The following is a 13,955-nucleotide window of genomic DNA, read 5'->3' as shown; positions in this document are numbered from 1 at the left end:
CAGACGACATTGTTTAGTTGATGGGACCCGAAGAAGACCGACTCTGTGGGACCTAACCGGTCGCTGGGATTTGTGCGGCAGAAGGCGGACCCAGATGTATTCTGGCCCAATGCCATGAAGGGCTTTATAGGTCATAACCAACACTTTGAATTGTGACTGGAAACTGATCGGCAACCAATGCAGACTGCGGAGTGTTGGTGTAACATGGGCATACCTAGGGAAGCCCATGATTGCTCTCGCAGCTGCATTCTGCAGGATCTGAAGTTTCCAAACACTTTTCAAAGGTAGCCCCATGTAGAGAGCATTGCAGTAGTCGTTACAGCACATAGTGCGTTACAGAACTATGGTGCTCGAGAAGACTCCTGTGAGTCCTTTGGATTGCCAGGTGAACAAATTGGTCAGTCCTAGAGGAGATCAACCCTGACTGCTCTTTAGAAGGCCAGATCCTAAAGATAAACTACTTTGTCACCTAATGAGAAGGAAGGACTCACTCGAGAAGAGCCTAATGCTGGGAACAATTGAGGGCAAAAGAAGAAGGGGACTATAGAGAATGAGGTGGCTGGTTGGAGTCACTGACGCAGTAGGTGTGAGCTTAAATGGACTCTGGGGTATGGTAGAGGAGGAATGTTATTCATGGGTTTGCGAAGTCGGACATGACTTTGCAACTAGCAACAACAAAGTTCAGATTATTATGAAGAGACTGCTATAGCACTATTCAGACATATCTAATCTCCCTGATATTGAAAGGGACACTTTTTTATGACCCTGCATTAGGGTGGGATCAGAGCGATTGATTGGAACTGTTTATTGGCTGGACGCCCTTCCTTATGCCTATGTGGAGTTTGCAGCAATTACTCATTGCACCCAAAGAGATAAATATCTGTTGCTACTTAGGATAGAACCAATAGTCTCCTGATTGTTAGGCAATAGCTCCACCTCTAGGCCACCACACTGCTCCCTGATGTTGAAAAGAAGTAAAATAATTAAAATATGTGAAATCCTTAGGGTGGGAACTATTTACTAAAAAAAGCTAACCACCAACCATACGTAGACCCTCCTTAGATTTTTGATTGGGATACTAACCTGAAATTCATCCAAAAAAAGCCTTCCTTCATCTGCTATTTTTGTCTTATAAGCTTCCCATAATAACTCTGCAGGAATTGGATCGATGTTCTTCATGTGTCTTTCATCATCTTTAAAAGAGGTAGAAACACTTCCAGATAAGCATATGTGCATTGCTTCTCATATGTGCAGTGAAACAAATTCAATACATGCTTGAGCACAAGTGTCAAAATTATTGAATGGGTTTGCTGCCTGAACTCAATGAGTTAAGCTTTAAAACTTACCATCAAATTATTCAATCCAAGGGCATTTAATTCACTTATGGCATATGCATTTAAAACCTTCACAGTCACAGTAGAGAAGTGAATAAAACAGCACCTAAAATTTATACGATCATGCAAATATAATTTATAACCACAATTTTTCCATGTTTCCTTTTGGAGCCTTACATTTGCCAAGGTTGAGAACACTGAGATAAAGGAAACATACGTTTTTTTGTACTTATTCCTTTTTTTAGGGGGGGAAAAGTTATATAGGGATATTACTTTTAGATACTGTTTTTAACATTCTTCAATGGTGCTAATTGCATTTAAAAAAACCAAATCCCCATGTAGTTGCAAGGGCTTTGAAATTTGTTTTGATCAAGGATCAGAAAAGAATTAGTCTTTTCCCAAATATTGTATAGTTTTTGTGATGCTAATGAGGACACCTTCTGTTTACAATCCAGCCTGAATTAGAATAAGATGACTTTTATGTCTTATTCAAATTGTTTCTCATTTACAAAGGGGGGGGAGTCTTTTAGAGTACCTAGTTTAGCACAAGTGTGCTTTGTATTAGAAACTCTAAAGACATATGAAATTATGTTGAAATGAAGTTTAGATTCACTGTTTAAAATGACATAATAAAGCTAAAACTTCTTTTCTGAGCAAAACGGAAAGAATAAACTAAATAAGATAAAGAGCGCGCCCTTGCTTTTTATGGTTATTTTCACAATAATAATGAGGCTGTGATAATTCCATTGATATATAGGTAAACTGAATTAAGAAGGGATGATGATAGAGACAACATTGGGCTTAGGGTTTCTCTTTGTTGCACCTTAATTCAGAAGCAGGGCAGGAAATCTCATCAGGATAGAAGAAGGGTGTCAAACTTATGTAAGGTGACCCGATTTGAACATTGGTAAAGCAGGACACCATTGACGGGGGGAGGGGTCCTTGAATAAAATTTGGTCTAGTCTCCCTGGGAGCTGCACCCATACCCGGAGCCATCGCTTCTTTCATCCCTCCTCCCCTTTTCTAACCGGGAAGAAACGGGGGCCACGCTCCATCCCAAGATTGACAAGCCAGCCCATAATGGGATGCACTTCCTTTTTCTTAGTGGTGGAAGAAGCTTCCTCCTCCCAGCACCCAGAGAAAGGAAGCACTTTATTCTCTCTGAGTCATCCAGAGCGAATAAAGCGTTTCCTTTCTCTAGGCAGTAAGAGAAGTTTATTCCCTCTCCCAGCACCCAGAGAAAGGAAACACTTCATTCACTCTGAGCCATCCAGATCTAGCATTTCCTTTCTCTGGCCAGTGAGATATATTTATTCCCTCTCCCAGCAACCAGAGAAAGGAAACATTTCATTTGCTCTGGTTGGCTCAGAGCGAATGAAACATTTCCTTTCTCTGGGCACTGGGAGATGTTTAGTCCAGAGAAAGGAAAATCGGGACTTTTTAAAAAACCCATGGGATGCAGGACAAATTCTTAAAAAATGGGACTGTCCCATCAAAAGCAGGATGTCTGGTTACCTTAAACTTGTGACCTGTGAGCCGCATGAGTCAGATGCTGGCCATGCCCACCCCCATTTACCAAAGGGTGAAGTAATCACAACATATAATGTGATGACATGATACCATTAATTTGACACCCCTGGGGTAGAGAATTTCATGTGTCAATGGGCTTTATGAACATTTGGATAAAGCTTTCATAGTACCATTTCAAGGCTCCTGTACTTTCTAGAATTTTTTAAATAGTTACCTCTGGTTACCAGCCTTACTCCTTCTTCTTCATCGCTGCAAAAAAAAAAATCACAGAAATAAGACTGAATGGTGAGAACAAAATATTACTATTTTTCAATAGATGTTAATGAGTACACAGGTGTAGTCAGAATGTGAGCACATTAATCCTTCTTTCTAATTCTGTTACTCCAGCTTTAAAAAAGAGCAGGTTCCCCTCCTGCTCAAACAGGATCCAGTGCTCCCCTGATTCATATTAATAACTATTTCAAACACCCCCCTCTTTTTAGATAAGCATGAGGACAGCCTCACCCCCAACATACAAATATATCCCTGATCTACATTACCATGTGTTCATTAACAGATTAATGATTAAAATCTTTTTAAAAATTAAAAAGATTAATTCATTAACAGAATCTCCTGAAACTTGAAACCAATTTCACTCTATTTGCAGATTGTAAGACAGGCATAGCTTCAATGCAGAGCTCAGATCCTTTTAATAGGGTTTGAATCAGTAGTGGGTTCTAAATCCCATCACTACTGGTTCATGGGCACACTCGTGTGCAAGCACAATGATTCTGTGCATGCACAGAAATGTCCCAGGCAGGTGGGCAGAGCTACTGGTTCACTGAACCTGGCTGAACCTGGAGCAACTCACCACTGGTTTGAATCTGCAAAACCTCCAGATGATGATTGTGTTAAGGCGGGGCATTTAATTTAAGAACTATATGGACATTTGATGTCAAGAATTGGTAGGAAAGTGTATGTATTCCATGTACATAATCAATACACAAATATCTGGCAGCTTATTGGGAAAAAGTGGGGAAACCCCCAAAAGGATGGAAAAATTTAAGATCATTTCCTAGAAGAATACTTGCCTGGCTGGAACTGAACCATTCAATCAGCATCTTTCTAAATGTTCAATGTTCAATCTAAGTACAAGTTTTTGTGTACTTGACCAATTTTTTTAAAAAATAAATCTAAAATTATCCATTTCCAAGGAGAATAAAAATGAAAAGAAAAGGCAAATAAATGAAAGAAGTACGTGCAAGATACTTAAGGTATTAAAAAGAGATTGCAAATAATGTTAAAGAGAAATAAGTTCTAAAGAGAAAATATGACTTGAGTATAAAGAGATACGGTAAATTAAGAAGGGCAAAATATTCATGCAGGTAGTCCTCTACTTGAAGCACTTGTTTAGTGACTGTTTGAAGTTCCAGAAGCACTGAAAAAATGAGTTGTGGCTGGTCTTTGCAATCACAGCTGTTGCAGTATCCTCATGGTCACATGATCAGAAATTAAGCCCTTGGCACTTGTGTCATGGGATCATGGGATGACAATTTGGGATCTTCCTAGTAAGTTTCCAATAAATAAAGTCAATGTGGGAAGCTGGATTCATTTAATGACTATTTTATTTTATTTTTACAGCTATACTGATTCACTGCTGCAATGACTGAGTTAGCAACCGTAACAAAAATGTCATAAAATTGGAGACAACTCCTTTAATTAATAATAAATAAAGGATTCTGTCTATAATACAATAGTACCTCTACTTACGAACTTAATTCATTCCGTGACCAGGTTCTTAAGTAGAAAAGTTTGTAAGAAGAAGAAAGTTTTCCCATAGGAATCAATGTAAAAGCAAATAATGTGTGTGATTGGGGAAACCACAGGGAGGGTGGAGCGCTGTTTCCTCCCAGGAGATTCCTAGAGAGGTTCCATGACCATATGTCCCATTTTCAGCAGGACAGTCCCGCTTTTTGATCATTTGTCCGCAGCATTTGAAAAATGTCCCGCTTTTTTAAAAAGATCAACTATCACACAGAGATAGCCGGCGCAGCAGTCGGTCTTCATGGGCGACTCTAGGGTGGGTAGCCTCTCATCAAGCTGCCCCCACCAGCCTAGACATCCTCCTGGATATGACCCAGGTGGATCCCTGAAGAGGCAAGAGGAGCTGGCAGCTGGTAGGAGAAAGCTGAAGCGGCCGGACATTTGACAAGCCTCGGCAGCTCAGGAGGTCCCTCTTCTTCCCCCACCTCCCGTTTCAGTCCTTCTGGCTGGCTTCTTGGTTGAGAAAGACTTGGGAGGTTCAGCTGCTGAACCACTTCTCCTCCCCCCTCCTCTTTTTCCTCCGTCTTCCCCCCTGATCGCTCTTTTGCTGAAACAACGGGGGAGGCAGGGAGGAAGGGAAAAAAAGAAAGAGACAAGGAAGAAGGAAGAGAGACAGAGAGAGAAGAGAGTAATGAAGGGAGAGAGAGAGAGAAAGAGAAAGGAAGAAAGGGGGAGAGAGAAATAGAGAGAAAGGGAGGGAGAGATTAAGAGAGAGAAATAGAAAGGGAGACAGAGAAAGAGAGAGAAACAGAGTGAGAGGGAGGGAAGGAGGGAGAGGGGGGCTGCTGAACCCCTTCTCTTCCCCCTTCTCCTTTTTTTCCTCCGCCTCCCCCCCCAACTCGACCACAGCATCACCTTAAAACAGACTCTGGATCGCTCTTTTTCTGATTCCACCCTTGCTGAAACAATGGGGGAGGCAGGGAGGAAGAGAGAGAGAGAAAGGGAGAAAGAGGCAGGGTGGAAGGAAGAGAGAGAGAAAGAGAGAAAAAGAGAGGATGGAAGGGAGAGAAAGAAGGAGAAAGAAAGAAAGACAGAGAGAGAGAGAAAGAAAGAAAGAAAGAAAGAAAGAAAGAAAGAAGGAGATAGAAAGAGAGAGAAATAGAAAGGGAGAAAGAGGGAGAGAGAGGGAGGGAGGGAGACGGAGGGAAGAAGGGAGAGAGATAAGGGTGCTGCTATCCCTTCTCCTTCCCCCTCCTCCTTTTTCCTCTGCCCTCCCCCTCACTCAACCACGGCATCACCCTTAAAACAGACTCTGGATCACTCTTTTTCTGATTCCAGCCTCACTGAAACAACAGGAGAGGCAGGGAGGAAGAGAGAGAGAGAGACAGGGTGGAAGAAAGAGTGAGAGAAAGAGAGAAAAAGAAAAGATGGCAGGGAGAGAAAGAAAAAAGAAAGAAAGAGGGAAAGAAAAAGAGAGAGAAATAGAAAGGGAGAAAGAGAGAGAGAAAAGGACTGAGAGGGAAGAAGGAGGGAGAGAGAAAGAAAGAAAAATAAATAAAGTGGTAAGGAGAAAGACAGATAAAAGAGAGAAAGGGAGAGAAAGAAAGAGAAAGAGAGAAAGAAAGAAAGAAAGAAAGAGAAATAGAGAGAAAGGGAGGGAGGAAGAGAGAGGAAGAGAGCGAGAAAAAAGAGAGGAAGAAAGAAGGAAAGAGAAAGAAAGGCAGAGAGAAAGAGAGAAATAAAAGGGAGGGAGGAAGAGAGAGAGACAAAAAAAGAGAGAAATATTGTTTTGCTCCATATAGACCAAATTTTTAATCAAGCCCACCCACCCCTCCACCCCGTCAATGGTGTCTCTCTTTAACCAATGTTAAAATCTGGTCACTATACCCATGGAGGCTTCTCCCCACCTTTTCTGGCCCTATTTTCTCCCAGGAGATTCCTAGAGAGGCCCCTGGAGGCTTCTCCCTGCCATTTCTGGTTACAGTTTCAGAGGCTCCAGTTTGTAAGTGGAAAATGGTTTTTGAAAAGAGGCCAAATAATCTTAAACACCTTGTTCTTATCTAGAAAAGTTTGTAAGTAGAGGCGTTCGTAGGTAGAGGTACCACTGTATGGTGCAAAATTTTCTGTGATTTTCTGCAATGCAATGACAATGATAATTGTACAGTTCATTTGCTACAGAGAAGCTCCTCAAGTGGTCATTGCAAGACATTCGTAATAGGACAGACGAGGATGCAGTTTTCCTATTGTCATGCATTTTGTATTTCACAAAATTACCTTAAGTTCTTTCTGTTAAGGATGTATATTTTATACAGGACAAGAAGTAAAGCCAAAACTGTTACAATAATCAGGAATGCCAAGAATCCAATGACAGCTCCAACATTATCTGTTGCATGAAACAAAATGAAACAAAAGGTTTAGGAAATGTCAACATTTTGTTATTATCTTGTGTTTTCAATATGCAAATTAAACTAATCAGGAAAATAAAAGGAATTTTTAAAATGTTAACATACATTTGGTGGTTACTTTTTTCGATACTGGCTGTGAATAATAATGTCCATTGAAAACATACACCTGTAAGAAGAAGACACAATAAATGTAGAGTTCTGAAATACTGTAAAAACTAACTCTTCCATAAATCTTCCAAAATCTCCTATGAAAATTAGACATATAAAACCTTTATTAAGAATATAAATGTCTTAATGAGGTATAAGAATCAGTTCAAAGATACAAAATAACTTATTTCACCTTGCCCTCATTTATGTGGAAGATGAAAAGTTCAATACTATTTTAAAAAATTGCAATGAAAAAGCTGCATTGAGCTTCGGTGGCACAGTGGCTAGAGTGCAGTACTGCAAGCTAGTTCTTCTGATCATCGGTTGCCAGCAGTTTGGCAGATCGAATCTCAACAGGCTCAAGGCTGACTCAGCTTTCCATCTTTCCAAGGTCAGTAAAATGAGGACCCAGATTGTTGGAGTCAATATGCTTACTCTCTGTAAACCGCTTGAAGAGGGACTGTAAAGCACTGAGAAGCAATATATAAATATTAATGTTATTGCTATTTCTAAACTGACCAAGTGTTCTATGCCAGATATACCATATTTTTCAGTGTATAAGATGTATAAGATGCACCCTTTCGGTGTATAAGATGCACCCTTTTCCTCCCTAAAAGAGGCTGATAATTAGGGTGCATCTTTTACTCTGAATGTAACTTTTCCCCCCAGCCCTAACTAGCTGCTAACGATCTTTCCACCTCTTACCTTGCAGGCTCTTTCATTGTTTCTCTCTGCAAAAAATGTTTTCCAAGCCCTAAGTCTTTGCAGGGTTTGTTTCATTACTTGAACTTGCTCTGAGTAAGTTTCTTTCCAGCCCTAACCAGGTGCTAACAATGTTCCCAGCTTGCAAGCTCTTTCATTGTTACTCTCTGCCAATAATGTATTCCAATGTATTCCCTGTCTTTGATTTTTTTTTTCATTCTCTATTGCAGTGATTTTCAACCTTTTTTGAACCACGGCACATTTTTTACATTTACAAAACCTTGGGGCACATTGAGGGGGGGGGCGGCTAAAAAAAGTTTGGACACATTTTTTTTCTCTCTTCCTCCCTTTTGGTCTATTTCTCTCTCCCTCCTTCTTTCTCTCCCTTCTTTTCTCTCTCTCTCTCCATCCCTCTTTCTTTCTCTCTTCCTACCTTCCTCTTTTTTGCTCTCTTTCTCCCTCCCTCCCTCTGTCTTTCTCTCTCCCAACTTCCCTCCCTCTCTTTCTCTCTCTCTTTCTTTCTTTCTCTCTATCTCTTGCTCTCTCCCTTGCTTGCTTTCTTTCTCTCTCTTGTTCTCTTTCTCTCTCTCTTGCTTTCTTTCTTTCTTTCTCTCTCTCTCTCTCTTGCTTTCTCTCTTTCTTTCTTTCTCTCTCATTTCCTTTTTCTCTCTCTTGCTTTCTCTCTGTCTTTCTTTCTCTCTCTCTTTCTTTCTTTCTCTCTCTCTTGTTTTCTTTTTGTCTCTCTTGCTTTCTTTCTCTCTTTCTTTCTCTCTCTCTCTTTCTTTCTTTCTTTCTCTCTCTCTCTCATTTTCTTTTTCTCTCTCTTGCTTTCTCTCTGTCTTTCTTACTCTCTTGCTTTATTTCTCTCTCTCTCTTGTTTTCTTTCTCTCTCTGAGCTTCGCGGCACACCTGACCATGTCTCACAGCACACTAGTGTGCCGTGGCACATTGGTTGAAAAACACTGCTCTATTGGTTCCAAATGTTTCTTTCTAGCCCTAACCAGGTGCTAACAATGTTCCTAGATTTTATCGGATTGCAAGCTCTTTCATTGTTCCTTTTTACCAAGAATGTATTCCAAACCCTGTCTTTGTAAGGTTTTTTTCATTGCTTTATGCAAGCTTTTTCACTCTTACTCTCTGGAAAGAATGTTTCCCAACCCTAAGTCTTTGTAGGGTTTTTTCCCTATTGGTCTAATTTGCTTCAAATATTTCTTTCCAGCCCTAACTAGGTGGTTTTAATGTACCCAAGCTCTTTCATTGTTACTCTCTGGGAAGAATGTTTTCCAAGCCCTAAGTCTTTGCAGGGTTTTTCCACTGCTCTACTTGCTCAGACTGTTTCTTTCCAGTTTCTAATGAAGTTCCCAGCTCTTACTGGCTTGCAAGCTCTTTCATTGTTACTCTCTCAGAACAAAAAAAATTAAGCCTTTAACCGGGGGATAAAATAATGTACTGAAGCTGAGTAAACTAAGGGCGCTAGGTAGATGAATACCTGGTAAGCAGATTCTTTTCCCTATTTTCCTCCCCAAAAACTAAGGTGCATCTCATATTCCACTGCATCTTATACTCAGAAAAATCTGGTATGTTAAATTTTGAGGATGCTTGGCTATTAATTAATAAATTTATTCTATTAGCAATCTGATTTAGTTCTGTTTAAAAATGGTTGCAGGGTGCCCCTGACCAGATAGGGTTGTAGTTACTACATCTCACCAAAGATAAAAGATACACTTGGTCTTTGAAATCGCTTGTCAATTGACCACTACTCATGACAATGATAGATCTGAATACTGCTAAGTATTGCTCTTATAATTCTGCAGCAATCCATTCCAGAACAGTGTGTTCTGAATTTAATCCCCAAATTAACCAAGCACAAACAGAGATTTCGGTTTCTGTGTATGTCAGCCTTTATCCAGGCCATTAGATTGCTGAAGAATTGATTCAGACCATCAACCTAATTCATTATTTTCTCAAAGTTTTGACTTCACTGATTGATGAATAAGCAGATAGACATACAGCATTTTTCTTGGGGGGAGGGGATATCTCAGTCTCAAGTTTAGGACAATTCAACTTACTTCAAAAGTGTATGTTTTCAAAAAAGAAAGGTCTTTCACTTTGAATATGCAAGTGCTACTGTTCTTTATATCACCGCCATCCCATTCTAAAGAATAGTATTTGTTGGGTCCGTTTAATTCATCTGGTCCCTCACAAGAAGCATCTACAACATTGTGTCCCTCGGTGGATATGTTTACATTAAAGTTTTTCAAAGAACTTGGCTCTGTTGAAAATTAAAGTGGTTTTCATTAAAAGAAAATAAGCAGTGCTAAGAGTATAGGCATCAATAATTTCAAGCAGTTCTTGCTCAATGACTGCAATCAGCTGATCACTAAGTGAAGATGTGACTAAGAGAGAGGGACAGTAATGGACACTGTGAAATTCACTGATTGCTGCTGATTCATATTTATCACCATTGCGGTGTCCCGGGGTCACATGATCACCTTTTGAAACCATCTGACTAGCAAAGTCAATGAGCAATCCAGATTCACTTAACAACCCGGTTACTAATTTATCAACTACAGCAATTCACTTAACAACTGTGGCAAGAAAGGTTGTAAAATGGGGCAAAACTCCCGTAACAAATATTTCACTTAGCAACAGAAATTTTGGGCTCAGTTGAGTTCATAAGTCGACAACTACCTGCATGTCTTTCTGAGTTGTTTTTCTCTGCAGTGCAGCAGTTCCATAAAAAAGTTCTAACCATAATGACAAGCTCACCTTAATTAGTTGATTAGAACTCTGGGTCACTGGCTGCTGCTGTCTGAAATTGACCAGACCATAATCAGTTTTGCACTGGATATTTCTGTTGTCCCAAATGTGTGCATTGGTTGGGAAATGATTTTTTTTACTATTGTTTATTACTGTCACATTTACAAAAGGTCAATATCTAAGACTGTTGCTAAACAAGGACTATATGTATCTAAAATACAATAAAATCCTGGTGCTACCTGTACTAATTATAGATGCTAACTATTTTCACTATTTCACCAGGATTATTTTCACTATTTTACTAGGATTCATCTTCAAGAAAATAAATCCAAATTTCTCAATAATTTGTTCTGCTCTTCACTCCACAAAACAGATTTTTTTTCTTAGCCATGAGATTTATATTATTATTTATTACATTTATATGCCGTCCCTTTCTGAAGACTCAAATATATTCAGATATTGATATTCTTTATGGCACAGAATTCCTTTCTCTCTTTTAAAATCTATTTCCACAAACTATGATGATGAATATAATCTATAAAACCCACCAAAACTGCATCAGCAGTATACTAATTATAAACTTTTCATTGGTTTTTAAGCAATTAAAAATTTAGGAAAACCACCAAAGTAATTTTTCAAAATAAAATCCTAGTTTTTGCCATTCTCAATTTGATCCTCATTATGTTTTATGCACGTTGTTAAAGTCAAAATGATAGCTAAAATATTGGGTTTTTTTTTTCATTGATAGAGCCTGACTTATTCAGTACTGTTGACTAAGGAATAGGTCCAATGACAGATAATAATAGAGTCACTTTGAAAGATTCTTCTCTTGATATTAACCTCTCTCAGTTTATCACTATTGATCAGCAACCGTATCTTCCATTGCATCAGTGATCTTTTCACAAAGTTTCTGACGTTTCTACTGAGCCCTAATTTTTCTAGGTACAGTACTTAATTATCTACTCATGTGGCAGGGACTTGAATATCTTTTTGTAATCAATCCGAGTACTATTCAGAAGGATGAGTTCCCATTACTTGCCCCAGCTTCTCCTTACCTAACAGTTTGAAAGCATAAAATGGAAATAGATAAATAGGTACCACTTTGTCAAGAAGGGAATTGTCAGGCCTCAACTATATATATTTGGTTGATAGGAAAACCTTATCTCCTACATGGAAGTGAGGAGGTTGGAGAGAACAGTGCTTGTCTGTCTGCTTTTACAAGTTATGCATGGTATGTTTGTGTGTATGTTTGGTTTTATAATAAGGGTTTTTAGTTGTTTTATTATTGGATTGTTACATGTTGTTTTTATCATTGCTGTTAGCCGCCCCGAGTCTATGGAGAGGGGCGGCATACAAATCCAATAAATTATTATTATTATTATTATTATTATTATTATTATTATTATTAGTAGTAGTAGTAGTAGTAGTAGTAGTAGTATTATTATTATTAATAATATTATTATTAATATTATTATTAATATTATTATTAATATTAATATTATTATTTAATTTATTTATTTTAATTTTTATTCTTTTTATATTGTTCTGCAGCATGTGACAGCACTTTCTTGATATTTTCCCATCACTTTTTCAAAGACTTTGCCATTCTGCCACAGATGTTGTTACTTGGGTGCAGATGTTACTTGAAACCCTGAGAGTAATAAGATTTCATGGACCTTGACATATAGTCAGGCTGGCCCTGGTTGTTCAGCCAACAATTCTGAGTTCTGTGCACCATTTGTACACTTGTGAAATACACAGGATGGCACTTTTTATATATAACTATCCAGAGTCACTGGGAGTCAAATAGCATATAAATTTAATAAATAAAAATAATATTTATTGTGGTTTATTTATTTATTTATTTATTTATTTACTTACTTACTTACTCACTCACTCACTCACTCACTCATTTATTTATTTATTTATTTATTTATTTATTTATTTATTTATTTATTTTTTATTTATTTATTGGATTTGTATGCCGCCCCTCTCCCCAGACTCGGGGTGGCTAACAAAAGCAATAAAACATTAAAGAACAAAATCCAATACTAAAAACAGTTAAAAACTCATTATATAAAAACCAATCATACATACAGACATACCATGCATAAAATTGTAAAGGCCTAGGAGGAAAGAGTATCTCAATTCCCCCATGCCTGGCGGCAGATGTGGGTTTTAAGCAGCTTTCGAAAGGCAAGGAGGGTGGGGGCAATTCTAATCTCTGGGGAGAGTTGGTTCCAGAGGGCCGGGGCCGCCACAGAGAAGGCTCTTCCTCTGGGTCCCACCAAGCGGCATTGTTTGGTTGACAGGACTTGGAGAAGACCCACTCTGTCGGACCTAACTGGTCGCTGGGATTCGTGCAGCAGAAGGCGGTCCCTGAGGTAATCTGGTCCGATGCCATGAAGGGCTTTATAGGTCATAACCAACACTTTGAATTGTGACCGGAAACTGATCGGCAACCAATGCAGACTGCGGAGTGTTGGTGCAACATGGGCATATTTGGGAAAGCCCATGATTGCTCTTGCAGCTGCATTCTGCACGATCTGAAGTTTCCGAACACTTTTCCAAGGTAGCCCCATGTAGAGAGCGTTACAGTAGTCGAGCCTCGAGGTTATAACGTTACCCCATAATTATATTTCACAACTAAATTAAATACTTACAATTAAATATCCACAACTTACTTGTTGGAAGAGTCCTTACATTATGAGTACAGGGATCTCCCTCAAGTGCTGAGGTATTATTTTTTCTCTGCGTGTATGCCGATACCCTCATTGTATAATTTGTGTAAGGTTTTAAACCAGTCCATATATGCTGCATGCTATTATTTCCTGTCTTATTTTGTCGATATTCTGGAAATGTTAAAACCATAAATACAATATATATATATATATAAATAATATTGATGCAGAGACAAAAATTCAGAGATAATCATTGACACTCATTTTCATAGAAGAAAACCAATCTCCCATTAAGATTGCCAAAATATCGATGGATGAATAAACATATCAGATTCAATTTTTTTTGTTTTTCTGAATCCAGCAACTTTCATTTGTCAAACTGAGATCTATTTTTTAAAAGCTTAAGGTTTTTATGTATTTTTATGTATATTTTTCCAAACATATCAATTTCATTTGCAGTTTTGTGTATTACACGGTTATCGCAATCTTCTTTAACAATGCATTTATGAATATTGATTTTACAAATATATACATTTTTCTCTAATGTATTTTTTTTTATTAGAAAACTGTAAAATGGTGCTGTTTGGATATTAACTAACTTCAAGTTCTATATTAATATGAATTAGATCTGGTAGTAAATATACTTCCGATGC

At 38.4% G+C, this 13,955-nt stretch overlaps 1 protein-coding gene across 2 annotated transcripts in view; it reads right to left on the bottom strand.

Moving 5' to 3' along the window:
- The window catches only part of PTPRC (protein tyrosine phosphatase receptor type C), a 107,260-nt gene that overhangs the window by 20,977 nt on the left and 72,328 nt on the right, over window positions 1-13,955 (bottom strand). For both annotated transcript variants that reach the window (XM_070746388.1, XM_070746390.1), the window contains 6 exons: window positions 13,306-13,473; window positions 9,931-10,133; window positions 7,118-7,178; window positions 6,882-6,990; window positions 3,079-3,113; window positions 1,084-1,193 (listed from right to left, as the gene is read on the bottom strand). In XM_070746388.1, the coding sequence (XP_070602489.1) occupies window positions 1,084-1,193; window positions 3,079-3,113; window positions 6,882-6,990; window positions 7,118-7,178; window positions 9,931-10,133; window positions 13,306-13,473 (686 nt within the window). The remainder of the gene's footprint in view (window positions 1-1,083; window positions 1,194-3,078; window positions 3,114-6,881; window positions 6,991-7,117; window positions 7,179-9,930; window positions 10,134-13,305; window positions 13,474-13,955) is intronic.

The sequence above is a fragment of the Erythrolamprus reginae genome, chromosome 3 (assembly GCF_031021105.1).
Source record: "Erythrolamprus reginae isolate rEryReg1 chromosome 3, rEryReg1.hap1, whole genome shotgun sequence".
In the NCBI taxonomy this organism is placed as follows: domain Eukaryota; kingdom Metazoa; phylum Chordata; class Lepidosauria; order Squamata; family Dipsadidae; genus Erythrolamprus; species Erythrolamprus reginae.
This window is presented reverse-complemented; position numbering and strand designations above follow the sequence as displayed.